The 27,959-nt window shown below is 50.0% G+C and overlaps 1 protein-coding gene and 1 non-coding gene across 4 annotated transcripts; both read left to right on the top strand.

Annotated features, from left to right (window-relative positions):
• Positions 1-27: 27 nt before the first annotated feature.
• CLUAP1 (clusterin associated protein 1) lies at positions 28-27,959 on the top strand. Of its 3 annotated transcripts, XM_075564367.1 has the most exons (13): positions 28-160; positions 2,953-3,064; positions 4,455-4,539; positions 7,283-7,462; positions 8,652-8,747; positions 10,587-10,670; positions 13,327-13,460; positions 14,462-14,603; positions 17,229-17,349; positions 20,266-20,373; positions 22,478-22,533; positions 24,765-24,942; positions 25,814-27,959. In XM_075564367.1, the coding sequence occupies exons 1-12, from the start codon at positions 139-141 to the stop codon at positions 24,915-24,917; spliced, it is 1,293 nt and encodes a 430-aa protein (XP_075420482.1). In that variant the 5' UTR covers positions 28-138; the 3' UTR covers positions 24,918-24,942; positions 25,814-27,959. The 3 variants fall into 3 exon arrangements, with proteins under 3 accessions (XP_075420482.1, XP_075420481.1, XP_075420483.1); XM_075564366.1 differs by having other exon boundaries at positions 24,765-27,955; XM_075564368.1 differs by having other exon boundaries at positions 17,229-17,301; positions 24,765-27,952.
• LOC142423658 (small nucleolar RNA SNORA21) lies at positions 16,350-16,485 on the top strand. The gene has a single exon (XR_012779263.1). It is a non-coding gene; the product is annotated as a small nucleolar RNA SNORA21 (small nucleolar RNA).

Genomic DNA, 27,959 nt, shown 5'->3' with positions numbered 1-27,959 from the left:
CCCAGCGCTTGCGCGTTTCCATGCTGTTTGGCCTCGGCCGCCCGCCGTCCGCTGGTTGCCATAGAAACCGGAGAGGCTAGGCCTGCGGGTGCCGAGGCGTTCACCGCGGCAATTCGGGCTTCTGCAGACCAGAGCGCCATGTCTTTCCGCGACCTCCGCAGTAAGGCAGCCCCCCCGTGTCCTGGGCTCGGCGAGTGCCTCGGAGCCCCTGCCCGCCCCGCAGGGTCCCTGTCGGCGCCCGGGCCCGGCCCCGCGCTGCCCCGAGCCTCTTGAGCCTGCGGCGCTGGGTGGTACCCCGAGCCCGCCCCTCAGGCCTGAAGCTCCCGGTGGCATACCCCCATTTCCACCCCCCAGTCCGGGGAGCCCGTCTCCAGGCTCCCGGGGGCTCTTCCTGCCTCGAGGACTGTTCCCGGCCGGCGCGTTGCCCCCCGCCCTGCAGCCCTCTGCGACGGTGGAGTTCTGTATCTGCCGCAGGTGGCCCCTGAACACTAGAAACGTGGCTCGTGCCCTGCGAGCCACGGGCATTTGAACCTCCTATAACTTTTGATCAGTTTGTATCGCCAGTCGCGCGGAGGTGGTCGCAAGGGCTGGCTTTGAGCTGGGTTGGTTGAGGGCTTAAGAGAAAGGAACGCGTGAGGAGGGGGCGAACATTCCCCCAGTTTTTCCTGTAGGCCGGTGGGTTGGTTCTACAGGTGTGCCTCCTTCCATAGCATCGGTGCCACGACCACACACGTGCGACTTGTGATTAAGCCAAAATCCTTGTTCTGGTCACAGGTGGTCTGAGGGGGTGCTGGGATTTAAATGCACGTAGTAAGACTCAGCGTTTGGAGAGTGAGGGACCCAGTGATGGGGCTAGGGAAGAAGGGGACCTAGATACTTGGTTCAGAAAACTCGTTGCCTGTCAGTGGATTCTGACCCATAGCACCCCTATCAGATAGGGTTCTGAGACCGTCAAGAGTAGAAAACCTCTTTCTGCCTCCAAGCAACTGGTGGCTTGAACTGCTGATCTTACAGTTAGCCTAAAGAGTGACCATTACACCACTAGGCCACCTGTTGGTATCTTCAACATAGGAAAATGCAAGAAACGATTCTGGAAAGAGCCACGTGAATTTTTTCCTGTAACTTGCCTGGAAATCCCAGAGCAACTCAACTGAGAGAAAAACCTTCATAAAACTGTCTGACACTTTAGGAGGCCAGTGACTACTTTGGAGAATGGAGTGCCAGGGGATCTAGTCTATGAATCAACTGGCTGGTGGTTTGAATCCATCCAGCAAGTGCCTCCAATTAAAGGTTTGGCATCAGACTTCTGAAAGACGATGGCCGTTGGCAACCTGTAGAGTGCAGTTCCATGAATTGGAATCGGCTCCTTGGTACTTTGGGGGATGCCTGTTCTATGGCAGGTGTGCAAGGGGGCTTCTGAAAGTTGGTGGGAAAATGGAATGAAAAGTTAATAGGATTCTCTCACAAGCTTCTGGAAGTCCCCTCCTGCTAAGGGAAGACGGTGGTAGTAGAATTTGCCAGGAAATTGTTGCCTGCCCATGACAGAGCTGTACTGTGCCCCTGGTTTTCAGGGCTCGGAGCTTTCAGAAACAAATGTCCGGATCTGCCTTCTGAGGTGTCTCCATGTGGGTTCAAATCACTAGCCTTTCAGCTGGCCACGACGTGCCTAGCTGTTAACGTCACTCTGTGGAGGGCAGTATAGTTCTGGGGTGAAATTCTTGGAGGGACAGGGTGGTGAAGTAAATTGCTTCAGAGCACATGAGCAGAACCAGTGAAGCAAATGGTTAAGGGACTGGACTGCATGACTCAAAAGAGCCCCTCGCCTTCCTTACCCTCGTGCTTCTGCTAGCCGGAGCTGCCTGCATAGGTATAGCAGCTGGTTACCATGAGGTGTGATCAGACTGACATCGTTAAGACTAATTGTCCAATCTACTTGCTGATGCCAGAAATTTCTCCACCAGAAGCGTTCCTTTTGGTTATCATTTGCTCTTTTTTCCCTACAAGGTAAACATCTAGGACAAGGCATCAGATTGGATTGATAAAGCTAGTAGCGTCTTGGTGAATTATATCTTGTGGGAATTGAAGGTCCCTGGCGACTAGACATTGTGCAAGACAGTTTTCTCCATCAACATTCAAGGAGGGCCAGTGCTCAGTTCCACTGCTGTTTAGTTGATTCTGCAGGACAAAGTAGAACTGCCCCACAGGGCTGTAACTCTTTATAGAAGTTGACTGCCTCATCACTCTCTCTAGGAGTAGCTGGTGGGTTTGACCCACTGACCCTTTAATTACTGCTTTTCCAGGCCTCCTAATACAACATTGGGGGCTAAAAACAAGATATTGAAGAAATAAATTCATAGCCAAACCTCATTTAAAAAACAAAGAACTTTTTATTATGATTTTAAGGAGCCCCAGTGGCATAACTGGTTAGACATTGTGCTGCTAACGGTAAGGTCAGTGGTTCAAACCCACCAGTCACTTCATTCTACAGGAGAAAGATGAGGCTTGCCTACTTCTGTAAAGATCTAAAATCTCAGAAACCCCAAAGGGGGAGTTCTATTCTTTCCTGCCAGGTAGCCGTGAGTCAGAATTGACTCAGTGGCAGTGAGCTATTGTGATTTGCAGGAAACTACAGAACAAATTGGTTTTCCATCTAACAATGAATACACATTCATGTTTCATGATCTTTGAATCCCATGTTAATTTATACATTACACTACTTTTCTCAGTGAGCTTAAATAATTGTTTTGGTGCCTGACTGAACTTTAATTTGATTTAAATCATATCTCCTTTTTTTTTTCTCCATCCCTTCCCCAGCAACCAACAGTTAATAAGTTGTCCCTAAAACTGCATCAAATAGGTGGGGATTCTGAAGGGAAAATAAAGCGAGTTTATGAGGGAAACCAAAGCCACCGCATGAGGAGGGCTGACTGGCTTGTCTCTTGCCTTGGACAGATTTCACGGAGATGATGAGAGCCTTAGGGTATCCGCGGCACATCTCCATGGAGAATTTCCGCACACCCAACTTTGGACTTGTAGCTGAAGTGCTCATCTGGCTGGTGAAAAGGTTAGAACTGCCCTCATTACAATTCAAGGATGGATAGAAGGCAAACCGAACCCACTGCCCTTGAGTCAGTTCCGACTCTTAGCAGCCCTGCCCCATAAGAGTGCTCGAGACTCATCGTGACAGGAAGCAGCTTTCTCCCCCAGAGGGGCTGGTGGTTTGCACACCACTGACCTTTCGGTTAGCAGCCGAGGGCGTCAGGCCACCAGGGCCCTCTGAGGAATGAATACTAGACTACTCATCTTCCTGAGGACTTGCTACCTACAAATGGTATGCTGCTGCAGCCTAAACGGAAGCATTCAATGGAAGGCGGGTGACAGACTGCACGGTAGCCACGTTTTCCAGCCCGCCACAGGAGGCAAACACACCAGATAGGGCTGAATGGAGACACTTCTCCAGGGGAGCAAACAGCAGGGGCTGGCCCAGCCGCCTACCCAGAGTGGAGGAACTAAGCTTTGCTAACGAGCACACCATATTAGTAATCGCGAGAATTCCTTTTGTGTGAAAAATCTAAGAGGATTCAGGGGTCAGCAAACTTTCTCTGTCATGGGCCAGATAGTAACTATCTTGAGCTCAGACTATGTAAGTCTCACATGTTCTTCGGTTTGTTTGTTTGTTTTTTGTTGTTCTGTGCAGGTAGACCTCGGGTTTGGTACCCGACCACCACCATAAGGTTACTGTTACCATAAAGCGAGTCACCGGCCCTGTTTTTTTGTTTGTTTCCTGGAGCATCTAAAAGGGATGCCAACAGTAGATTATTGTCTGTTAAGCATACAATAGAATTATGGCAACATTTGAAACGTTAGGAGAGGGATCCCCGTGGGTCACTGAGACCTGCAGTGAGCACGAGCTGTTGGGAAAATGACACCATTAGACTTGTTTGCTGATAGGCTTGCCACTAGCCTTCAGTTTGTAATCAGTGCAGTATCTGCAAAGCAAAGCGTCATAAACAAGGTCTGCCGGTGCGCACAGTCCGTACAGTTGTGAAAACCGTGCTCAGCTTGCAGGCTGTACACATGCCAACCGTAGTCTGCGGACCCGGGTGGATCATCAGCTACTCAGCTGCTCCCAAAGGTGAATGAATTCACACGAGAGTTTCGTTTTGGGCCGAGGGTTGTCAGCTAGAGTGACTACTCTGGTTATTTGAATGAAACTGTGAGATTGGAGAAAGGTTCCATTTGTAAGTTGGGCCCCTGTTCTGGATTTTGATAGTAGTTAAACCTGTTCTTAGGCGGGAATTTGCCCCTTGGGGTTTGGCCCTGTTCTATGCTGCTGTGGCGGTCCCCCAGGCCCACTGCTTCAGCTTAATTCTAATGGCCTTTTGCTGCGTATCTGCTGGCCCCTTCCTCTCGTGGACCAGCTGCCCAACTGACTTGTGTCCTTTCTCCGGTAGGTACGAACCGCAAACAGACATCCCTTCGGATATCGAGACGGAACAAGACCGAGTTTTCTTCATCAAGGCCATTGCCCAGTTTATGGTTAGTCCTTGTTCATTTTGTGGCGTTAAATCAGATAGGATAGTATGAGTGGACTCCTTTTTTTAAAAAAATCATTTTATTGGGGGCGTGAACAACTCTTATCACAATCCATACATACATACATTGTGTCAAGCACATTTGTACATTTGTTGCCATCATCTCAAAACATTTTCTTCCTATTTGAGCCCTTGGTAGCAGCTCCTCATTTTCCCCCTCCCTCCCTACCTCCCCTCCCTCCCTCACAAACCCTTGATAATTTATAAATTATTACTATTATTTTGTCTTGTCTTACACTGTCTGACATCTCCCTTCACCCCCTTTTCTGTTGTCCATCCCCCAGGGAGGGGATTATATGTAGATCTTTGTGATTGGTTCCCTCTTTCTACCCCACCTTCTCTCCACCCTCCTGGTATTGCTACTCTAACCACTGGTCCTGAGGGGTTCATCTGTCCTGGATTCCCTATGTTTCCAGTTCCCATCTGTACCAGTGTGCATCCTCTGGTCTAGTTGGATTTGTAAGGTAGTATTGGAATCATGATAGTGAGGGGGAGGAAGCATTAAAAAACTAGAGGAAAGTTGTATGTTTCAATGTCGCTACTTTGCACCCTGACTGGCTTATCTTCTCCCCTCAACATCCCCTCTAAGGGCCTACCAGATGGGTTTTGGGTCCCCACTCCACACTCCCCCTCATTCACAATGATAGTATTTTTTGTTCTTTGATGCCTGATACCTGATTCCATCGACACCTTGTGATCACACAGGCTGGTGAGCTTCTTCCATGAGGGCTTTGTTGCTTCTCAGCTAGATGGCCGCTTGTTTACCTTCAAGCTTTTAAGACCCCAGACACTGTATCTTTTGATAGCCTGGCACCATCAGCTTTCTTCACCACATTTACTTATGTACCTACTTTGTCTTCAGCAATCTTGTTGTGAAGGTGAGCATCATGGAATTTCAGGTTAATAGAACAAAGTGTTCTTGCATCGAGGGAGTACTTGAGTGGAGACCCAAAGAAGTGGACTCTTTCTAGACTCCTTCTGTTACCAGGTTTCTATGGAGCCACTTCACTGACGTACGTTTCTTGTTATGTTTTTCCCTAGTTCTTTGTCTTCTCCTCCACAAGTTGTTAAGAATTCCACTTCCTGAAGAACTTATTTTTTAAACAGGCATCCCTTTCCATGGTCTAAAACTACAGCTCTTGAAGTAACGTCAAGTAAAATGCCTCTCTGCCCTTTCTGCCCGCAATCCAGTTCCATTCCCAGTAGCCACCGTTTGAATTCATTCCAGGGTTTCCTCTTGCATCTATGAAGGAATTTCAAAAGTTTGTGGGAAACTGGAATTAAAGGATAATGGGTTTGACCCCCTGTTGCAGCAGAGAGGTCGGAGCTGCCCGGAGGGGAGCAAAGATTAACGGGACAGTCGCCCCTCAGTTGGTGGGCCTCTCGGGAAAAGCTCTCTAGAGAACGACAACCAGGACACAGGGGTTTTTCTTCTTTTTGGTGGCAGCAGTGGGCTTCTCTAAGAAGTTTGTGAAACTCCCTCAGACACACACAAATATACAAATAGTAACAGAATGTACACTAGCTAGCTAGCATCTTTCTTCACTTAACGTATTTAAAGAGCTTTCCCAGTCAATACTTGAAGAATTCGCTCACCTTCTCCTGTGCCTGAGCAGGACAGACAGACAGACCTTGTTTTATTGCACTGGGTGATAAACATTGCATTTTCCCCTCAAATGGAAGGTTTATGGAAATCCTAGATCAAGTCCATTGATTTTCAATCCCATGATTGTAATTCTCACAATGTTTCAGATTTTCCATAATGTTATTATGCAATTCATGGCTGTAAAGCGAGTTGTGCGTTTTGTTTTTTTATATTCTCTGGGGAACCAAAACAAAACAACAAACCAAAACGCACGACTCGCTTTATAGCCATGCTCTAGACCGGAAGCTGTGCTGTCGCCGTAGAGAACACTCCCCATCAGTCACACCGAATCGCTCATCTTCTCTTGTGCCTCAGGAGTATTGCCGGTATGGATGTACCACAACCTATGCAGTGATGTGTAGGATTCCCAAGTGTTGCTCTTTAAAGCAGTGGTGTCCGGCATCATCCATCCCCACCCTCACGATGATGGGTCCTAAGGACTGGAGTTGCTGGGCCCAGAGCACGTGCATCTGTGACTTTTGACAGGCACCACCAAGTTGTACTCTGCCAAGTGTGTACCAATTTGCACCCCCACTAGCCATGTGTGCATCACTTGGAGTGTTTGACTCTTAATACTATTAGACTAGATCCTGACTGTGGACAGAGACAGTTTCATGTTACTTACATGGGATCCTAGACATGTAATATGAGTTGGGTGTAGGTTTACAAAACAGATGAGTTTTCCATTCTACAGCTGATCATCATGTCATTGCTTGAAGCCCCCACAGTGTACTTGTCATCATTTATCCTGCTTCTTACCTGTGTTCCGTTTCTGTTCCACCTTCTTTCCTGACCCTTCCTGCCTTCTGAAGTTTGTCCTTGAGCAGATGTTGTCATTTTGATCTACAGTGGTCGATGGTTCTGAGAAGTCTGAACGTCCCTGGTGCCATCGTTCCTCTTATGCACTTATCTGTCGCTTGGCTGGAAATTGAACTGCGGGGTGAATTCATTTCCAGGTCTGAAGGGTGACTAAAGGCCATAGGCTCAGAGGTTTCATGAGTCGTGGCCTTAACTTTTGAAACAATTTTATGTCTGAAAATAGGCCACCAAAGCCCATATAAAACTCAACACTAAGAAGCTTTATCAAGCAGATGGGTACGCGGTTAAAGAGCTCCTGAAGATCACGTCTGTGCTGTACAACGCGATGAAGACCAAGGGGATGGAGAGCTCGAGGATAGGCGAGGAAGACGTCAGCAAGTTCAAGTTTGATCTTGGCTCGAAGGTAAGGAAACGGAATGGTAGGCCATCTGGGAGGAAGCGGGGAGGCCAGTGGGAAAGCAAGAGGGGATGCTGCCTCTGACTAACTTGCCCGTGGGAAAGGTGGGGAGAAGCGGCTGGAGTTTGACCCTCCTTACTTATGGCCCCCTATCTGCAAGTGACTTTAAAAACAATGACAGCTCACTGTCACCCAGTTGTCCTGAAGGCCACATGCGGACACACTCAATGCAGTGACAAATCTTAGTCATTCGGAGCACTCCCCATTGAGGTCAAACGAGGCAGCTTCCTGCATCTGCTCTCTCACCGTCAACAGGTGGCCTTCCCAAAGTCTCTCACGGGCCATTTTCTTCAGACTTGTGCTTTTTGTTGGCAACGTTGCTGTTTACAGTGGTCCCCACGAACAGTGCTGGAGTGCTGTCTGGTGTGGCTGAGCACAAAGGCTGTGGTGACCTGACACACAAATTCGTATTTGGTTAGCTTCCTTCAGGCCTGAGGTGCAGTGCTGTTGGCTCTGAGTTGATTGTGCATCAACAATGTATTAAAGAAGGTGTCTTTACACAGATGCACACCTGATGCTGGGGTTGATGAAAATGTGAGGCTTGCAAGACTAACTCCAAGGGGAAATGGTTCAGCCCTCTACCATTCCAACTCATAGTGACCCTGTAAGGCAGAGTAGAACTGCCGCATATGATTTCTGATGCTAGAAATCTTTACAAAGCAGACTGCCTCATCTCTTTCATAGGGAACAAGTGGTAGGTTTGAACTTCCAACCTTGTGGTTAGCAGCTCAATACCTAATCCACAGCGCCACCAGAGCCTGAAAAGGAAATCCAACATGGGGCTTGACATCATGACTATGAGATCAAGGGTCTCATGCTCTGCTGGCTGAGCTCACTGGTGGTCAGAGCACCTTATTGTGACCCAGCTCACATATCAGCACCCAGCCTCCTTTGACTTGTGACATTGATCTCATTCATATTTAGACCATTGTTTCTTCATTGTGGACCCTAGGACCACTCTGCTGCCAGGCTTACATACCTATGCGCCTTGTGCAAATGTGTTCTGTAGGCCAACACCTTGTCAGAAGATGGGAATTTATTCTGATGGGCTGGTTCCCTCTGGGCACTCTGTGTTTCTAAATGCCCAATAGCCAGCCTGTCCCCGAGCTCTCTGGTTTCCCTGTTTGTCTTCCAGATTGCAGATCTGAAAGCAGCCAGACAGCTTGCTTCTGAGATCACCTCCAAAGGTGCCTCCCTGTATGACCTGCTGGGCAAGGAGGTGGAGTTGCGGGTAGGTGGCCTTCTGATAACACAGCTCTTCCTTTACTCAGCTGGTCTTCTCTTGTTTTAATTCTGTTTCTCCCTTGTCTGTTCTGGTTTGATGAAGCAGTCTCCATGACATGCTAACCAATGGGAAAGGGATTCCCAATGCCAGCTGCCTCCACTGCTCCCCGGGCCCCGGTCTGCTGTTGTACCTTTGTTTCTGGTTCAGGAATAGCCAGCACCTTGCTGGCCTCTGAGACTTGGCAGACTGAATGGACCCTGAGGCCTTTCCTCAGGGAACGTGACCTCACCGTGCCTCTCAGCAAAACACTCGGCTGAGCCAAGGTCCTGAACCTTGCCGCACATGAGGATTGCTAGTGGCTTTTTTTAAGAAAAGCATGGATGCCTACCTCCCTGACTTCATCAGTGGGAAGTGACCTGGGCAGAGGACATTTTAAACATTCCCCAGGTGACTGTAACTCAAAGCAGAATGGGGGAGACCACAGCTCTAGGCAGCCCCTGCCACCCGAGTCAAGTTGATGGGACAGGAGGCGTGCTCCACGCACTCTGTGTGGGTCTCGGTGGACGAGCATGGCCCCACACCCACAGGCCCGCAGAGTCACCTGGGGAGCTTGACAAAACCCTGCCACTGGCTCCTGCCCCAAACCATTCAATCTGACTGTCTAGGCCTCAGAGCCAGGCGTCTGCTTTCCACATGCTCCCCTTACTGCGGTGTGCCACGGGGCTCGGGAGCCATGGGCACAAAAAGAAATCGGGCATTGTTTATGATGTCAATTAGATTAAAGGACAGAACACGCACCAGGGCTTCAGGTGTGCCAGTCCAGGACCACCACCTGGCTCCCACAGCCTCACCTGCATTCTACCACCGCTGCAGGTGCAGTGGCGTATTTCCTCGGGCTTTTTCTAAGGGAGGTGGGGAAGAGGGACTGAGTGCCAGACCACTCTCCCTGCACAGCCCTGCTGACCTGGTGAGGTGTAGAACTACCGGGTGTGGGCAGCTGACAAGACCACAGGCAGTGTGCCATGGGTCCTCTGTTGCTAGGGCCCCACCCCTGGTCCTCACAGGGAAGAGAGCGGCTCCTCTGCTGGCTCACACTCAAGCTGTGGCGTCTCTGTGGGAGGTCAGGAAGTAATTGTGGCTGAGCTGTGTCTGACGTAGTCAGGGGCCCTGCCCATAGTACTTCTCAAACACCTGTAACTGTCAGGCTCTGAGGGAGCGTGCCCTGCCCAAGATTGTCTTTAATACACCCAGCAAACACTCCCGGACGACCAGCACCAAGCACAGGCAAAGTTTCCCGTAAGTCTCAGAAACTCAGGGAGCTTATGACCAGTGGGAGAGGTGACACCACAGGTGAAAGGATGTGCAAGAGGAGGATGAGAAGTGCTCCCGGCGCCGCATAACAGCATCAGCCTAAAACCACAGGGTCTCAGAAGCTTCTAGTATTGTGACAGGCAGAACCCCTCCCCCTTGTTGGGTTAGTGAGTCATAGACTTTAGGGGCTCAGACAAGTTGGGTCTGTGTTTAGTTTTGGAGTCACCTGAATGTAATGTAAGCCAAGACGTGAGATTGGGGGAAGAGATGACGGGCCAGAAGGTCAGTTTTGTGTAGGAGGTGTGGTCCGTGTATCCGGATCCCTCTCTGAGAAGGGAGTGCTGGCCTCTGGTGCAAGGGTCGCTTGGTAACCGGCATCTGGATTTGCAGGCGTGATGCTGCAGGTGTCTGCACAGCCGAGCTGCTCACCGAAGTGGGGCACTTGAGAGCCAGTGCGCACCCCGGCCCAGGGAATGCAGGGGTTGATGGGACCTCTTCTGAAAACTGCCGTTACCCATTGCTTGTTTCATACAGGAACTAAGAACGGAGGCAATCGCCAGGCCTCTGGAAATAAACGAGACTGAGAAAGTGATGAGGATCGCAATAAAGGACATTCTGGTGAGGTGGCATTGCTCTTTGTTTTGGTTTTGTTTTCTTTAAATTTTATTTATTTTGCAGTTGTTCGGTAGTTTCTATCAGGACAGGACCATTTGGTGAAACCGAGGCAGCCCTTCTCACCCTCCTGCTCCGAGTGGCCCCTCCAAACGTCTCCATAAGCCTTCACGCTGCTTTTGACAGCGTGAGCCCAGTATACTTTGCTTTTACTTGATATGTTTATACCTGCGCCTCAAACAATATACATCTTGCCTGCACAAGACAGAACAAGACAGGGTTCGTATTAGAGAAGGGGAGATGTTAATGAAGAAGTGAGAAGCCCAGGAAAGTTGGATGTTATGTTTCTTCTAGAAATTTAATTAGCAGTTTGAAAATCCCCAATTATTTAGATGAAGGAGCCCTGGTGGCATGATGGGCTAGGCATTGGGCTGCTGCTGACCACAAAATCAGTGGTTCAAGCTCCGTCGCCTCTCAGAGGGAGAAAGATGAGACTGTCTGCTGAGATTTCCTGTCTCAGAAGCCCCGAGGCTCTCGCCTGTCCTGAGGGTCATCAAGATTGGACTTGACCCGATAGCAGTGGGTGCTGCCGTTACTGTTAGGAGCAATTTCTCATGCGCTTAGGAATTCTTTCCATTTAAATAATTATTCAGTGCTCTTAGCAATGAATGTTTTGTTTTGCGAGTTCTTTGTAATTGACTTAGTGCATCGCGGACTGCTGGGCGTGTAACTGGTTTCTGGAGTGCCTCATCTTGAGCATTGCTGTGCTGCGCAGGAGGAGGCCATCCTCCTCGCCTCGCCTCGCCCAGGAGCAGCAATCACCGGTCTTCACCCAGCTCACCCGAAGTGCTCAGAAACTGGAGACTCAGACCACCTGGGGCTGGCTCACACTATGTGGTCTTAGGCCAGGTGCAGGGCTTCTCTGGGCCCCACTCTCCTCCATAAAGTGGGGAGCCCGGCAGTGCCGACTCCCCAGATGCTTGTCAGGGGAGGTGGAGCCCACTGCCCAGCCCGAAGTCACTCTTCTGTCATCGTTAGTGATTTAAGTGTTAATTAGGTAAAATAGGCTATAGAAATTGGGAGAGGGCACGAGAAAGACTGTGCTTTGATCTACACAAAAATCATACATGTATGATTTTGAACATAACCATACAAAACCGCAAACCGGGGGGAGGGAGGGAAAAAAAGAGGAGCTGATACCAAGGGCTCAAGTAGAAAGTGAATGTTTACAAAATAATGATGGCAGCATATGTACAAATATGCTTGATACAATTGATATATGGATTGTTATAAGAGCTGTAAGAGTCCCCAACAAAATGATCTTTTAATTAAAAACAAATAAAGTCCCACAAACCCACTGCCATTGAGTTGATTCCAACTCATAGCCACCCCATCCAGTAGGGGTTCTCAACCTGGGAGTTGAACAGCCTTGTCACAGGGGTCGCCCAATTCATAACAATAGCAAAACGACAGTGATAAAGTAGCAACAAAAATAATTTTGTGGCGGGGGCTCACCACATCATGAGGAACTGAATGAAAGAGTCGTGGCATGAGGATGGTTGAGAACTGCCTCGCTGGGGGGGTTTTACTGAAGCAGACAGCCTCCTCTTCCTCCCGTGGAGCAGCTGGCAAGTTTGAACAGTCAACCTTGTAGTTAACAGGGACCCAACGCCTAACCCCTACACCACCAGGACACCAAAGGCAGAAACACTTTGTTTATAATAACTTTTTTTTATTAGGGGCTCATATAACTTATCAAAATCCATACATACATCAGTTGTATAAAGCACATCTGTACATTCATTGCCCCCATGATTCTCAAAACATTTGCTTTCAACCTAAGCCCCTGGCATCAGGTCCTCACTTTTGCCTCTCCCTCCCCGCTCCCCCCTTCCTCATGAAACCTTGATAATTTATAAATTATTATTTTGTCTTTCCCTGTCCAGTGTCTCACTTCACCCACTTTTCTCTTGTCCATCCTCCAGGGAGGAGGTCACATGTAGATCCTTGTAATTGGTTTCCCCTTTCCAACCCACTCTCCCTCTACCCTCCTAGTATCGTCACTCACACCACTGGTCCTAAAGGGATCATCCACCTTGGAGTCCCTGTGTTCCCAGTTCCTATTTGTACCAGTGTACATCATCTGGCGTAGCCAGATTTGTAAGGTAGAATTGGGATGATGATGGTGGGGGAGGAGGCAGCATTTAGGAACTAGAGGAAAGTTTTATGTTTCATTGTTGCTACATCGCACCCTGACAGGCTCATCTCCTCCCCGTTTTTAATAACTTTTAATGAACGTTTTGAAGTCTTCTTTGTGTGAATGAGAGAGGGAGCCCCCCGGGTGCTGTGGGTGAAGCATTGAGATATTAGCCAGGAGGTCGGCAGTTCAAGCTCACTGGCTGTTCCATGAGAGAGACAAGGCAGTCTGCTGCCCTAAAGATTTACAGTCTCAGAAACTTTAAGGGGCAGTTAGTTCTCTCTGTCCTGTATATGGTCACTCCATCAAAATCAATTCGATGGCAACAATTCTTTTTTTTTTTAGCAGGACTAAGTATTGCTATGCCTGGTGTATGTGTGAAGAGGTTTTAAAAAATTTGAGGAAAATATTACCTTATAAGTCCATTTTCCATGAACTTTTGTCTCTGTTTCCTGTTACATGTAGGTGCAGGTGCAGAAGACCAAAGACTTGCTCAGTAACGTGGCCTCTGATGAAGCAAATTTAGAAGCCAAAATTGAAAAGCGAAAACTGGAACTTGAGAGAAATCGAAAGCGGCTGCAGACTCTGCAGAGCGTCAGGTACGTGAGAGCATTCGACGTGAAGACAAAGGCAAAGACAAGGAACAATGCGGGGACACTTGCCCAGGAGCAGTGGAGAGCACCCTGCACAGGCCTTCTGTGCTTGAATATGCACCGGTCGCCCTCCCAGCCAGCAGCCTGCTCAGGCCATTCTCCGTACTGCTTTCCCGTGTCTGGGGAGCAGCTAGCCTTGAGCCCCACTCTGAGTCTTTTTTTAATAGTTTCTAGTGGCACTTTCGGGTAAGCATCAAAATGCTTATTCACACAGCTGGAGCCTCGAACCCACCAGCCACACTGCAGGAGAAAGATGAGGCTGTCTGCTCCCATTACATTCACTGCATCAAACACTGTGCACAGGGTCACTGTGAGTAGTTGACTGGGCAGCAGTGGCATTTTGCTGGGGGTAGCAGTGGGCATGAGTAAGCTTCTTGGCAGCAGGACTGTTGTGGTCATTTCTTCCCAGCAGCATATGCTCACTTTGGGTTCTTCTCCCCGGATTTCAAACCTTCCTCCCCACTCAAACTCACTGCCCTGGAGGCCATGCTGACTCATACCAAGCCTGCGGAACAGCAGGACGGCCTCTGGGTTTCTGAGATGAGAAATCTTTGTGGATATAGAAAGCCTCATCTTTCTCCTGTGGAGCCAGTGGTGGTTTCAAACAGTTGACCTTGAGGGTTAGCTGCCTAATGCACAACCCACTCTGCTACTACGGTCTAGTGTAAGCACAACTTTTCTGTGCCCTGGGAAAGGAAAACATGCTTGCAACTCACTTTATTGAGATGTTTGCTTTACTTCGGTGGCCTGGAATTGAACTCACAGCATCTCTGAGGCAGACCTGTGTGTACATTCGGAGAACGGGAAGAGAAAAGGGATATTAGCTTTAAGCAATTACAAAAGGGAGGGACCTTCTCCGATAAGAGGGTTTCCCAGGCAAGCCAGGGCAGGAAGTGGGCAACAGCGTCCCACTGACTCTCACCCTTGATTCCCCTTGGCCTTGCTAGGCCCGCCTTTATGGACGAATACGAGAAGATTGAGGAAGAGCTGCAGAAGCAGTACGACGTCTATCTGGAGAAATTCCGCAACCTGACTTACCTGGAGCAGCAGCTCGAGGACCACCACAGGATGGAACAAGAGAAGTTTGAGGTGGGTGCTCATCCCGCCCTTCCAGCTGGCGGCTCCCGTGGTGCGCCATTGTTTCTGTTGACGTGTCAGTTTGTAAGCTATCCTTGTGGGAGAAAGCCAGTGGAGGTGCTTCTCCCTGGTCTGGCTGAGGGTCACTGGTGCCACTGTTGTTTTGTTGATGGTTTACAGCCTGGATCATGGATGGAAAGGACACACACACACAGGCTGCGTCGCTTTTTTTAACAGATGTATTGGCACATAATCCACATATTTTACAATTCAATAATTCAGTCATATCAAGAATTGTACAGTCATTGCCACAATCAACTTAGAGCATTTTCTTTTTGTTTGTTTTCTGGGTGGTTTGTGCTGCTGTGGGTGTAGTTGGTCTTGTGGGGCTTTGCTATTGTTACAATAGGACCGCCACAGTAAGTCTCAGTCGTCCTATTCCAGGGACAAGCTGATGGAGTCTGGGCCCCCACTGAACTCTAGCCCCACTCCATGAACAGTCAGTTCTGATAACATGGCCCTGCTCAACACTCACCCTCATGTCATGATCACTGAAGATAAGGGCGCTACAGCAAAGTGTGGTGAAGAAAGCAGATGGTGCCCAGGTATCAATCTGAATAGTGTCTGGGGTCTCAAAGCCTTATATTCAAACAAGCAGCCATCCCAGGGAGAAGTCAACTAAGTCCACACGGACGAAGCACCCCAGCTTGTGTGATCCAAAGATGACAATAACAAAATCCAAATATGACGAAGGGAAAAGTAGCGGGGCTTAAATGGCGAGCACCCAATTGGTAGAAGGCCGTGGAGGACAGTGGGAGCCCAAACCCGTCTGCAGAGCACCTGGTCAGCCTGAGCCACTGACGGATCCCTCTAACCACAGGCCAGGGTCTCAAGCAGCCTTGCTCTCAGACAGAGATTATAGTAATCTTGACGATGCTGGCTCAAACTGGATACGTGATCAGTTGACCTGGCTATCGACCCAACCTGAATTTGTTTTAGGAGCAAGTCTCTTGTTTGTTCCGTGACAAAAATTTCTTCCTTGGCTTTAAAAATATTGTTGGTATTTTCTTTCCTAGTCATTATTTATGTTTTTATATTATTATTATTTTATTCTTACCGCTGTTTCATTTTTGAATTGTATTGTTTCTGTTGGGTTTATCAGTTTGGAAGCACAGAAGGAGTGATGCATAGAAATAACTGATGCACGGGTTTATAGGGGAGGTGAGGGGTGGGGAGTGGGAGTTGGGGAGGGTGAGGGGATTTCAGGAGTAAGCAGTGAAGGCGGGATGGGGGAGGAAGCAATAGAACTGATTGTGATTACACAACTCATTTTAAAGGCGATTTAACCATAGGGTCACTTATTTATTGTAGTGAAATACTTAATTCCTTTGTAAACAATAGCATTTTATTGTGTTTTTGGTAAAAGGGTACACAGCAAAACAGGTTGCCCATCAACAAGATCTACAGATAACATTCAGCATCTTGGTGGTCCTCCATGCTGTCAGCCTTCTCGTTAGGTCTGTCCCAGTTGTCCTGTCCCATCCCCTAGCCTCACTGCCCCACAACCTTCCCTTCTGTGCCTTAGAGGCCTTGCTGGCCATGATGTCATCTTCTTTAACAAGGGGTATCTGCGTTTCACTTTTCACCCAACCCCACAAATCCTGGAGCCAGTCTGGGGTCCAGATTTGAAAACGTCCTTGGTCAGGTCACTTAAGGATTTTTTTTAATGTTTGAACTGCGATAAAAATATAATTGAGCCCCCTTTTAAAAGCACTCATTGGGCCTTTTGCCACTGACCCACTGAACTGTCAAACAGAGCAGATTAAAAAACACCACTTTTGGGTGAAGCGGCAACATCTCATATTGTTCAGCTTCAATCAGTGATGTGACAAAAGTACTCACCTTGGGGACTAACACCAGAGTGTGATCCTAGTGGAAAGGTTTTGAGTTTGGTGGGGGGGAAATGTGGGTGGAAAAAGAAAAACAATGGGGGGAATGTCCTGATCATAAGTGGCCTATAAGCAATTATAAAACTTAAAAGTGGAATAAATAATAAAGCTGTTGTGTCACAAAAAAAATAGAAATATATAATTGAGTCCCATCTTCATCCCCATTATCGTCATTGGCATGGACTATGACTGCTTTCTGTTTCCCACGGTTAGATAGTCGCCACTGATGCAGACACTGCCCAGGATGCTTGAGATGGGTCTGTCCTCCAGCATGCCTTCTCCCAGAGGGTTTGCCTGTCCTATGCTAGAGGCGCCTCTGTGCCGCCAACCCACACAGACATGAGTGGGGGCACCAGTGACGATGTTTGTTTCTTTCTAGGACTGCGGGGGTTGAGGCAGGAGCATGGACTGGGCAGTGGCTAGGCCCACTGGGAGGCCAGTGGCAACACCTCTGGGCACTTCTCTTCCCTTGGGGCTGCAGGTGGTCACCAGGAGAAGGATGCCGGGCTCCGCGCCCTGTGGCGGCTCAGGCACAGCTCCTCCTCTCCCGTTGCCTCTACTTCAGGCCTTGCCTCGCTCTCTGGATCACAGAGGTGGCAGCACCTACCGAATGCAAAGAACCCTGAAACAGCCCCCTCCCCCCTGTGCACGGGCCCTCCCTTGAGATGCTGCTCCCCCTCTTCCACAGGAAGCCGAGAACACCCTGCGTCTGATGCAGAGCAAGCTGAAGGAGGAGGAAAAGCGGCTGCTTAAGAGTGGGAGTAAGGCTTCGGCGCGGGGGGTGGAGGTGAAAACGAGCTGGACACACAGTATGTCTACATGTGTCTGTGTCTATTGGGGGGCCTGCCGAGAGTTCATGAACGTGGGAGGAAACGATAAGAGACTTTGCCCCAAGCTTTTGGGTGCCCCCTTGGATATCGATAGACCCATAAACCCATTGCTGCCAGCTCTGATTCCTAGCACCACACCGGCCAGAATAGAGCTGCCCCTTAGGGTTTCCACAGCTACACTCTTGCTGAAAGCAGGCGGCCACATTTTTCTCCTTCAGAGTAGATGGTGGGTTTGAACCGTCAACCTGGTTAGCCGCTGAGTGATTCACCATTGTGCTATCCAGCTTCCTTACATGTATGCAGACTCACTGCTGTGGGTCCAGTCTGACTCATAGCAACCTTATATGAATACATAGCTGCATTTCTACGTATTTTACTGTTTTAAAATATATCTGTCTACACAGGTATGCATGAAGAAGCTTCACAAATTTGAAGCTTCTTCAAAAATAATAGACCTTTCCCATAAATTTATATATAACTTTCCCACAAATATATATTTACTTAAAAAATGGCTTGGAACAAAAAAGTAGTAGACTTTTTCTAGGAGCATTTTGAAGCCCTGTAAGAGAGCATTTGGTCTCTGGAGGTCTGCAGGGTTTCTTATTTTGGGGGTGGCCAGATGGGAGCAAGGGTTGTTGAGTGCAGGGGAAGGGGCCATTATCCCCCAGCCTCCACATGTCCTCCACAATCCAGGCTTGTTCAGCCGGTCTGTTCCTCTGCCCTCCCTCAGACCCAGTGTCGGGAAGGAGCCCTGTGGGGCTGCATCTCACCCTTCTTGTTTGCTCCTCTGCGCTCACCTCCTGGTTGAGGAGGGGAGGCCTGGAGTGTCAGGCTTCTGCGGTCCTTCCCTGTGACTCTTCCTTCTCTTGCTCTGGGATCCTTTCCTCCTCTCAGGACTCAGAGAGAAGGTAGTCACCGGAAGAGCTTCTAGGTCAAGTTCAGAAACTTGAAGGCCCTTTCTAGCCAAAGCAGCCCTGAAGTCCATAGACCCAGGTTGGCAGGAGAGCCCCAGACTATGGGAAATGATGAGCCTGCATGGGGCCTATGGTCTCCTCCCCTAGGAGGGTTGGCTACCCCTGACCTGCACAGGGAAGGTCCTGGCTGCTGCTTTGTGTCCACTCCCGCCGCTCCACACCCCCCCCCCCCACCCCACCACCACCGGCCAGTGTATTGGGTCTTTGCAGCTGATCTTCCTTTTGCCTTCTGAGCTCAATTGTGATGTAGGGACCACAGCTCTGGGAAGGACATTGGTTCTCCTGAAGGATGGAGATCCTCACAAGTAATCTCACTTTCTGAGAAAAATAATTTCCAGTGTAAGCCAAGGCTTAGAACTGCTTCAAATGGGCCCAGTCCCGGTTGACATATCGAAACAGGCACAGACTGGACCCTGACAGGGAAGATGATGGGTCGCAGCGCTGGAGTGGGAGCCTCAGCTGCCGTCTTTGAGCGGGCCGCTGGGGTTTCTGAGTGTTAGCCCCCTTTCCTAAGAGGGAGGCTAAATTTCTAGCAGCACTTGAACCTGAAATGCTTCCTTTTCCAGTACATCCACATTTTACAAATTCGGGCCCACTCTTGTTTTGAACCGTTGCCGCAGACAGCCAGGAAGAACTGGCTTGAAGTCCTGGGTCAAGCTGCCCTAGGGAAGGATCACTCGTATCAGCTTGGGGGTCAGAGTGGTTAAGAGAACACTCACTGCAGCCACCCTTGCCCCCGCTTGTTCACGCTGAACTTTCCTTACTTGACCTTGTGCTCGTGTGGGGCCGTTGTGCAGAACACGGTGGCGGAGAGGAGGGGTCTAACCGGAGGTGAGCAAAGTCTCTCCATCTTCCCTGGAGGAGGGCAGTCTGAGAGCGACAGGCGGGCAGAGGGTGAGAGTGGGAGGAACGCAAAAGCTGGCAGGGGTCATCCTGCTCTGAGACGGGTGATTCAGCTCCCCAGTGCTGCCGCGAGCAGGCCGACTGCAGAGCTTGGCTTCTCTGCGAGGAGACTGGTCATCCACCCACAGACTCCTTTATCTGTCATCTGTAGGGAGAGGAAAGGCGCCCTGCGGGAAGCCAGCAGGCCGGGGACGTAGAGCGGGGTTGGCCTCATCCTGGAGTCTGAGCCAGCAGAGTGGGGAGGATGCTGACTCTAGGGGAGGAAAGTCCCAGGAGGGCTGGGACCAGAGTTTGTGGGGGATTTGTCAGGCTGGGTGGTTGGGGTTGGACTCTTTGGGAAGAAAGGGTAGATGTGAGCAGCCGCGAGGAAGGAGAGGATGGTGTCTTTGGGGAAGGGAGCTTGGTTCTGACACCTGTGAGAGCAGCTGAGGGCCTGCCTGTCTCTTCCCCTGCCGGCACGCCTCAGTACTCACAGCATATGTGTAACGAGCCTTGGCAGGAAGGCCGCTGAGCGCCTCAAGTGGCTGTGAACCCTGGGGCTGGGGGTAACAGAGCATGTTTCCTTGTATGAACATGTTGGCAACATGCCCTTCCTTCCACTACGATGGCTGTGAGAGTTGATGAGCACAGTAACACACGGTTCACAATTTCAAGACAGCTCTGTTTTGAAATTCCTGGGGAAACTCCACCATCTTTTAATGTCAATTTTCCACCAGCTGTTTGAAGCTCCCCGTATAAGGAGCCCTGGTGGCACCATGGTCAATTGCTTGGCTGCTGACCAAAGGACAGGGGCTTCACATTCCCCCAGCCACCCCCAGGGAGAAAGACGAGGCGGCTTGCTTTGGTAAATAGTTACCGCGATCCTGTGAGGTGATTCCGCTCTCTCCTGTAGGTTCTCTGTGAGTCGGAATCGACCTGTCGGCAGTGGGGGTTGTTCGTTGGTTTGATGTGCTCTCACTGCTTCCAGGAAAGGCTGCTCAGCAGGAGCCTCTCTGTTGGCCTTGTGTTCTCCTGCCAGGTAATGACGACTCTGACATTGACATCCAGGAGGATGAGGACTCGGACAGCGAGTTGGAAGAGAGGCGCCTGTCCAAGCCACGCACAGCCATGGAGGTGCTCATGCAAGGTACCTGACACCCCGACCCTAACCTCCCCCCCGGGTACCTCCCACAGCACCACGGCCAGGCTGGGTCAGGCTGCAGAGTACCATCCAGGGTTTATCCTGCCCTGCCCTTTCTCAGAGGAGGCCTAGTAGCATAACAGGCTGCTCACCCCAATGTCTGTGGTTCAAACCCACCAGCTTTTCCTCGGGTGAAAGATGAGGCTTTCTGCTCTGTACGGATTTATCGTCCTGGAAACTCACGGGGGCAGTTCTGCTCTGTCCTGTGGGCTCGCTATGAGTGGGGACTGTGACTGGGTGGTGATGAGTTTGCTTGCTTCTCAAAGTGCTCAGTTCGATCTTTGCTGTTAACAACGACACTGAACTCAGATGAGCTGGTGTACGTTTGTGACAGCCAGGTACCTTTCTCCCAGAGGCCCAGACGACCCCAGTACGAGCATAGTCACATGAAAAGCATGAGCACCCGTGCCTTTAATGTGCAACGATGGACTCCTGGCCTCCTCTCACACTGCCCACCCTAGAGAGGGGTCATGACCACTGGCCTGGGCCTATGTCCTCAATTGTGAGTGAACACACCGCGCACACAAAATCAGGCATAGACTCAAAGATTATCTTAATTTAGCAGGTTTTCAGACCTAAATGGGATTAAGAATGCACACCCTGCAGGGCATCTTGTCTTTTTTTTTTTTTTCCAAGTCTCCTGGAGCCCCCTACAGGCCAGTACAGTAGAGGCAACACCATTCTTTCTAAGGGCTGCCGGGCAGCACTTGGCCTGGCCGGCTCACTGCTTCCTAAGACTTTCCCCAGGTGCTCCGCATTTGTCATTTCCTCTGTTTTCTCCCTGCAATCAGCTCTTTGGGTTACATCAGTAAAGGGTGTTCTAGGTCAAAGGCTATCTAATCGTTCTGTTTTTTAATCTTGTTGTTTGGGTGAAAGTTTACAGAGCAGATCAATTTTTCCCAAGAAGTTTCTACACTTCCTGCCTTGTTGGCTAGCTAGATGTTTCTTTCTCATAGTTCCTGCTAAGCCGCTCCCTTTGCCTTTGAAAGCACTCCTCATTTATCTGTCCCCTTTCTAACGTGGGGTGCAGCCCCTTTGTGTGCACACAGGGGCCTGGGAGGTGTGCGGCGCCATCTTCTTTCCTGATGTGAACCCCGGGTGCTGTGCTGCCACAGGCCTCGCACTTGTCCCGGGCTTAGCTGTCCTCATTTACGCGTTGCTGTCTTCTCATGGCCAACGAGGTGCCTGGCTTCCCAGCGCTGACCTTTTTAATGCTATTTTGTTGGGTTCTCAGTGAAGTTTGACACAGCAGTGCAGGTTCCCAGTCAACAGTTTTGACCTGAGTTGCTTGCTCAGGGACAGGGCATGTGTGAAGATTCTCCTGATCCCTCTCCAGTGGCTCCCCAGCCAGCCCGCCCCATCTCACCTTCTTGTTAAAGTTTTTGTTGGCCTTTGGTCTCCTGCTTCTGCCCCGGAGCTGGCACTGTGGCCCACAGTTTGGGAGCCAGTCTGTCATTCAGCCACAGGGTGGCCTCGGGTATCTCGGAATCCTCCAGTCCTGATCCAGTAAGTCTGTTTTGTCTTTTTTTTTTTCTTTTCAGGAATGGAGGTTCTGTTCCATGTTTTTCTGTCACCCTGTCAGGGTTTGACCCTTATGGCCCTGACTAGAACGGCACCCCATCACCATTTAGTCCTGTGCTAAGTCCTTTCCTTTTGCAAAGCTCAGTGGCATACATAGAAAACCAAACTTTGGGCCATCGGGCCGTTCCGACCTTACAGGATAGGTGGGTTTCTGAGACGGTCAACTCTTGTTTGCACAGAGTGGCTGGTGGGTTTGAACTGCTGACTTCGTGGTTTGTAGCCCAACTCATAACCCACTGTTATAATTGGTAGGTGCTATTGAGTGACCCCATGTCACAGAGTAGAATGACCCATTGGGTTTCCTTGGCTGTCATCTGTATAGAGGCAGATTCACCAGGTTCTTCTCCCACGGAGCCCCCAGGTGGGTTCAAGCCAACCTGGCAGTGAGCAGCTGAGCAAGTAACCAGGGTCCACCAGGGCTCTTTGGGTCGGGGGTTCTCATTGTCCTCCTTGCTGTCCTTGTCCCCAGGGAGACCCAGCAAGCGCATCGTGGGCACAATGCAAGGCGGAGACTCGGATGATGATGTAAGTCCCTACAGCTCCCACTGACATGACGGTTCAGGCCTGCCCGGCCTCTGCTGGCCTTCTAGACTAGACTACCGCGGGCTGCACAGCCAGGCATCCATCGGCCAGCCCGGCCTCGGCTCGCCTTGCCTCGAGTAGCTGCCGGTCTGTCACTCGTTTCTTTTCTGTGCAAATGGACGTGCTTGCCCTGCTTTTTCTCTTTTTCTCCTTTCTGCTCTCGCTTTCCAAAGACGGAAGCAGCAGCGGCTCACGTAGGTACAAGCAAGACCTCCAACACCAAGAAGCAGGTTGGTTTTCTCTTTGTCTTCATCCATCTAAGTCCGAATCAGGGGGAGTCAGGTGTGCCTGTTAGTCCAGGGATGGTGCCCCCTCCCGGGCAAGCAGCTGCTCAGAACCAAGTCCACCTGGATCTGATAAGTGAAGGGCGTGGCCTCTGCTGGCCAGGAGAGCAGTGCTTGGAGCTCAGAGCCCAGAGACAGGAAGCTGGGATTGGGCTCCTCTGCCTGTAACAGGGGGAGAAGAGGTGCCAGGCACAAGGCCCTTCTTGGCCTCCATCTGGGCCAGACATGGAAGGAGGGCTTCCCAAGAGCTGAGCTTGTCGCATAGGTCACAGAACGGCTGGGTGGACTTGGGCAGGACTGATCAGTGACTGTGTAGGAAATGGTGCTAGAGTGGCGGATGAGGTCAGCCCTGTTGTGTCGGCTTGTTGGTACCACCCAGCCTGTCCCTCTTTCCTGGTCAGTGATCTGACAGGGGCATCTAAGCAGAGGTCCAAGTGCAGGAGGGAGCAGGGGCAGGCATTCGGGCATGCCGATTATGGCTTGTGCACTGGGGCCCAGTGGTGCTGGCCTGACAGGGCTGTGTGCTGGGGGCCAGTGAGAGAGGCAGTGGAGCTGGCCCTGCGGCCCCACAGGGGGTGACACAGAGAGTGCTGGGTCACAGGAGTCCACTGCTAAACATTTAGCGAGCTGGACGGGCATTTGCAGGTGGCAGTGGTGGTGGGTTCAGAAGCGGCCATATGGGAGAGGGCTGACAGGGAGGGATGCAGGGGAGCAGGTTGGTGGGCTCTGCACCTTCCTCAGTGAGCCTGCTGTAGGGGAAACAGAGATTCGGACGGGACCGCCAGAGAGAGACGGGCTTCTAGCATAAGAAATGTGTGTGCGTGTCAGTGAAAGAAGGGCATACAGACAGATCTTGTTTTATTGCACTTTCCTGCGAGTCAAAGATGCTTCATTTAATTTTTTATTTTTTTCAAATTTGGCCACCTTGCATCAAGTAAATCTCTTGGTGCCATTTCCCAGTGGTGGCACATGCCCGCTTCCGGTCTCTGTGTCCCAGCTTGGTCATTCCTGAATACTTGGGGCATTCTCATCACAGTGGCGTGCACTTGCTAGACGACACTTCCGTCTAGTGCGGTGGTTCTCAACCTGTGGGTGGCAACCTCTTGGGGTCGCTCAATTCATAGCAGTAGCAAAATTACAGTGATAAGGTAGCAACAAAAATGATTGAGGAACTGTGTTAAAGGCTTGCTGCGTTAGGAAGGTTGAGAGCCGTGCTCTAGTGTCGCTGCTGCTTTTCTTGTGCTGGACAAGCGGGCGTGAGGCTGCACTGAGGTGCTCTGGAGCCCAGCTGGAGCATCCCTGAGGTCTGCCTGTACCAGCCTGTGTGCACGCTGGCGGGAATGGATGATCTGGTTAGCAGGCACAGTTGCGTGGGTGGCCCATGACTGAAGGATTCCCGGGATAGCGGACTGGCCCTGTTCAACCAAGACCATCTCCAGGGAACAGAACAGATGCGTTCAGACCAGGGAGACAATGAAGGCGGGGCGTCTCCTTGTCTTGTACCTTACACCCATTTCCTGTTTTCCTTTCCATCCCTAACCTGGCCCCCCCCCAAAAAAATATAATCATAGCAAGCTGCCTTCCCCTCCCTCTGAGCCCTGCGCTGTTGGGTCTCAGGGTGCCCAGGAGCACAGCTGCATCCATGGAGCCGGCTGGGTGGGTCCCACAGCAGTGCCTGCTCCAGGGGTGCATCAGTGTTTGACAACCCATTCAGGTGCTGTGTGGCCCACTGGCAGTTTGTAAACTTGGTGCCGATTGATCTTGAGGTCTGATACTTACCGGGCTTTCACCCCATGAGCTGCAGGTAAAGGAGGAAGAGGCAGGGTCTCTGCGAACAGGTGTTGGTAACAAGAAAAGGCCTCAAATATCTGTTTTCTGTTGTCTCGCTAGGAGGACTCGGAAGACAGTGAAATTGACTTGGAAGACGACGACGAGGAAGATGATGACGACCTGGAAGAGGAGAGCATTGCTCTATCCCCAGCGAAGCCCAGTCGGAGGGTCCGCAAACCCGAGCCCCTGGATGAAAGTGACAATGACTTCTGACCCTCCTGCCCGGGGACCCAGACAGGTGAAAGGCCTCAGGTTGTAGTTAAATGGGTAACTTGGAGCCAAGGAAGGTGATGGGTTCTGTTCACGAAGCCAGCTGGTCTGCTCCAACTGGCACCTGCTGAGCCTGTATCCTGTGGACCTTATGTAAGAAGGGAAGTGAATCCCATGATGGTTTCATCTGTGCTTTATTTACTTCCTGAGACATGGGAAATGCATGTTACCGGGGCAATGCACACGTGAGGAATCAGAGCTAAGCACTTTATCCTGCAGACACCACACCTGGTGCCGCTGGGTCTGTCAAACGTGTCACTCCATAAGGCAGAGTAGAACTCCCCACGGGGCTCCAGCTGAGCCTTGCTGACTGTCTTCACTTCCGAGTGCCCACAGCATCAAACTGACGGAGGCCAGCCAAGTCAGGTGACAGCCCATTCCCCTTGGAAACCAGGCACCAGAGAGGCTCCAGGGGATAACTACTTAGTTTATCTCAGAAAGCTGGTCTTGCTCAGGCTGTCAGACTCAAATTAGGTTACAGCCACCTTTGCGTTTCCTTGGCTCAGCCTGTACCAGCAGGGGAGACCCATGACCGAGGCATCTTGCTGTCATGTCACTCCTGAGATTCCAGACTCCAGTGACAACGGCGCCTGGTCCACTTTCTCCCACCAGCCACCATTCCCTCACAAAGCCTTTCCTGACTGAACAGTGTTGAGACAGGAACTGTGTTAGACCGAGTTCACTAGAGACACAAATTCATTGGCACTCATATGTGTAGATAGAACTTTATATCAAGAAGTAATTATGCATCAATAAAACATCCAAGCCCAGTCCGGATCAAGTCCATAATTCCATTATTAGGCCATATGTCTGATACTAGTCCATAAATACCTCTTTAGACTCATGCAGCACATGCAATGAGGCCGGATGCAGGAAGACCACAGGCCAGTGGGTGGAATCTTGTGGATGCAGTGGCAGTGGAAGCATCTCCAGGGCTCTGGCTGCCATCAGTGTGGCTCCATGTGGCTTGTCGGCAGGAAGACCAAGGCAGAGCGTGTGTGTGCTCGACCTCTTTTTTTTTTTTTAATCATTTCGTTGGGGCTCGTACAGCTCTTATCACAATCCATCCATCCATCCATCCATCGTGTCAAGCACATTTGTACATTTGTTGCCATCATCATTCTCAAAACATTTGCTTTCTACTTGAGCCCTTGGTATCAGCTCCTCATTTTCCCCTCCCTCATAAACTCTTGATAATTTATAAATTTTTATTATTTTGTCGTGTCTTAACACTGTCCGACGTCTCCCTTCACCCACATTTCTGCTGTCTGTCTCCCAGGGAGGAAGTTATATGTAGATCCTTGTAATCAGTTCCCCCTTTCTACTCCACCCTCCCTCCACCTCTCACCACTGGTCCTGAAGGATTCATCTGTCCTGGATTCCCTGTGTTTCCAGTTCCTATCTGTATCAGTGTACAGCTTCTGGCCTAGCCAGATTTGTAAGGTAGAATTGGGATCATGATAGCGGTGGGGGGAAGAAGCATTAAAGAACTAGAGGAAAGTTGTATGTTTCATCGTTGCTACACTGCACCCTGACTGGCTCATCTCTTCCTTGTGATCCTTCTGTAAGGGGATGTCCAGTTGTCTACAGATGGGCTTTGCGTCTCCACTCTGCACTCCCCCTCATTCACATGATATGTTTTTTTATTCTTTGATGCCTGATACCTGATAGCTTTTGGCTCCTCGTGGTCAACAGACTGGTGTGTTTCTTCCATGTGGGCTTTGTTGCTTCTCAGCTAGATGGCTACTTGCTTACCTTCAAGGTCTGCCTCTTCTGATCCAGAGAGAAAATTCCCAGAATTCTCATGAGAAGGCCACACCCACACAGAGGCATCATTGGCCAAGACCTGGTTGACAGACTAGACTCCACCCCTTCACTCAATACCCTCAAATTGACAAGAGATTATGTACTTACCACAGACAGTAACCCACCACAAAGGGGAGGGGGCATGATTTTGCATCTACCTCCTGAGGTAAGAGTGCCAGGTTAGAGTTTTGTTTCTTTTATAAAATAATCTACAGATTCCCTAATAAAATGTTTAAAAATAATAATAATCTACAGATAATTCAGCTGTGAAATGAGAAGTGGCAGGTGGAATGGTTTCTGTTTGTTTTGTGCGGCTTGATTGGTCATTGACAAGCAGACCACTTTTCCTTCTCAAGTACAAAGTGAGAAGACCCTGGCAGTTACTTATGTGTACGTTTGACTCCGACACAAACAAGTCAGTGACCTTGATGACATTCTCCGAGTTGTCCAGCCTTGCGCACCCTCCTTTGCTGAGTCGTGCCTCCCATCAACGCTAACTCATTGTTTCCCAAGGTTCCGATCTAACCTTTTGAGATGCTGCGGTCATTTTGGTCCCAATTAGATAATTCTTATAAGAGTAAATGCTCAAGACAGGCCTGAAAGTAAACTAGTATTCAATTTTAATGGCTTCAGGAGATATTTTTGGTTTAAAGTTTAAAGATTACCTCAGGGCAATAGTGCAAGGGCTCACCCACCTTCTGTGCCTCTGAAAATCTAGAGTTCAGGAGAATTTAAAATCTTGTTCGGCATTTCCCTTTTTGACCCAGATTCTTCCATGGAATTTTTTGAGCAAACCACTCAGTCATCACAGCCAGGCCCCATCCAGTTCTTCCCGTCTCTTGGCACAAGAAGTAGTTGTTCTCGGAGGAAACTAGCCACATATTCCTCACCCTCCTCTTCCTGACTCTTCTTCCTGCCGGTCCCAGTGGGGAGAGAGCAACTGTGCCTTGGCTGGCCACCGGCAATCTTTCAAGACCCCGGTCACTACAGAAAGACCCAGGAGATAGGAGAGAGGCACCAAATGTACTGGTAGGCCAATTAAAACTGAGATGAAGTTACTTATACTTTCAAGTAAAATTTATTGTCTAATATAAACATGCGGTATTAAGTATCCTTCTTGTAATTATTTTGTTATTTGCCTCTGTAGCATACAAATATGTAAGACAAGTTCATGGGTCA

This window comes from Tenrec ecaudatus, chromosome 12 (assembly GCF_050624435.1).
Source record: "Tenrec ecaudatus isolate mTenEca1 chromosome 12, mTenEca1.hap1, whole genome shotgun sequence".
Lineage (NCBI taxonomy): Eukaryota > Metazoa > Chordata > Mammalia > Afrosoricida > Tenrecidae > Tenrec > Tenrec ecaudatus.
The sequence above is the reverse complement of the archived record's forward strand: the minus strand, read 5'-3'. Positions and strand labels throughout refer to the sequence as shown.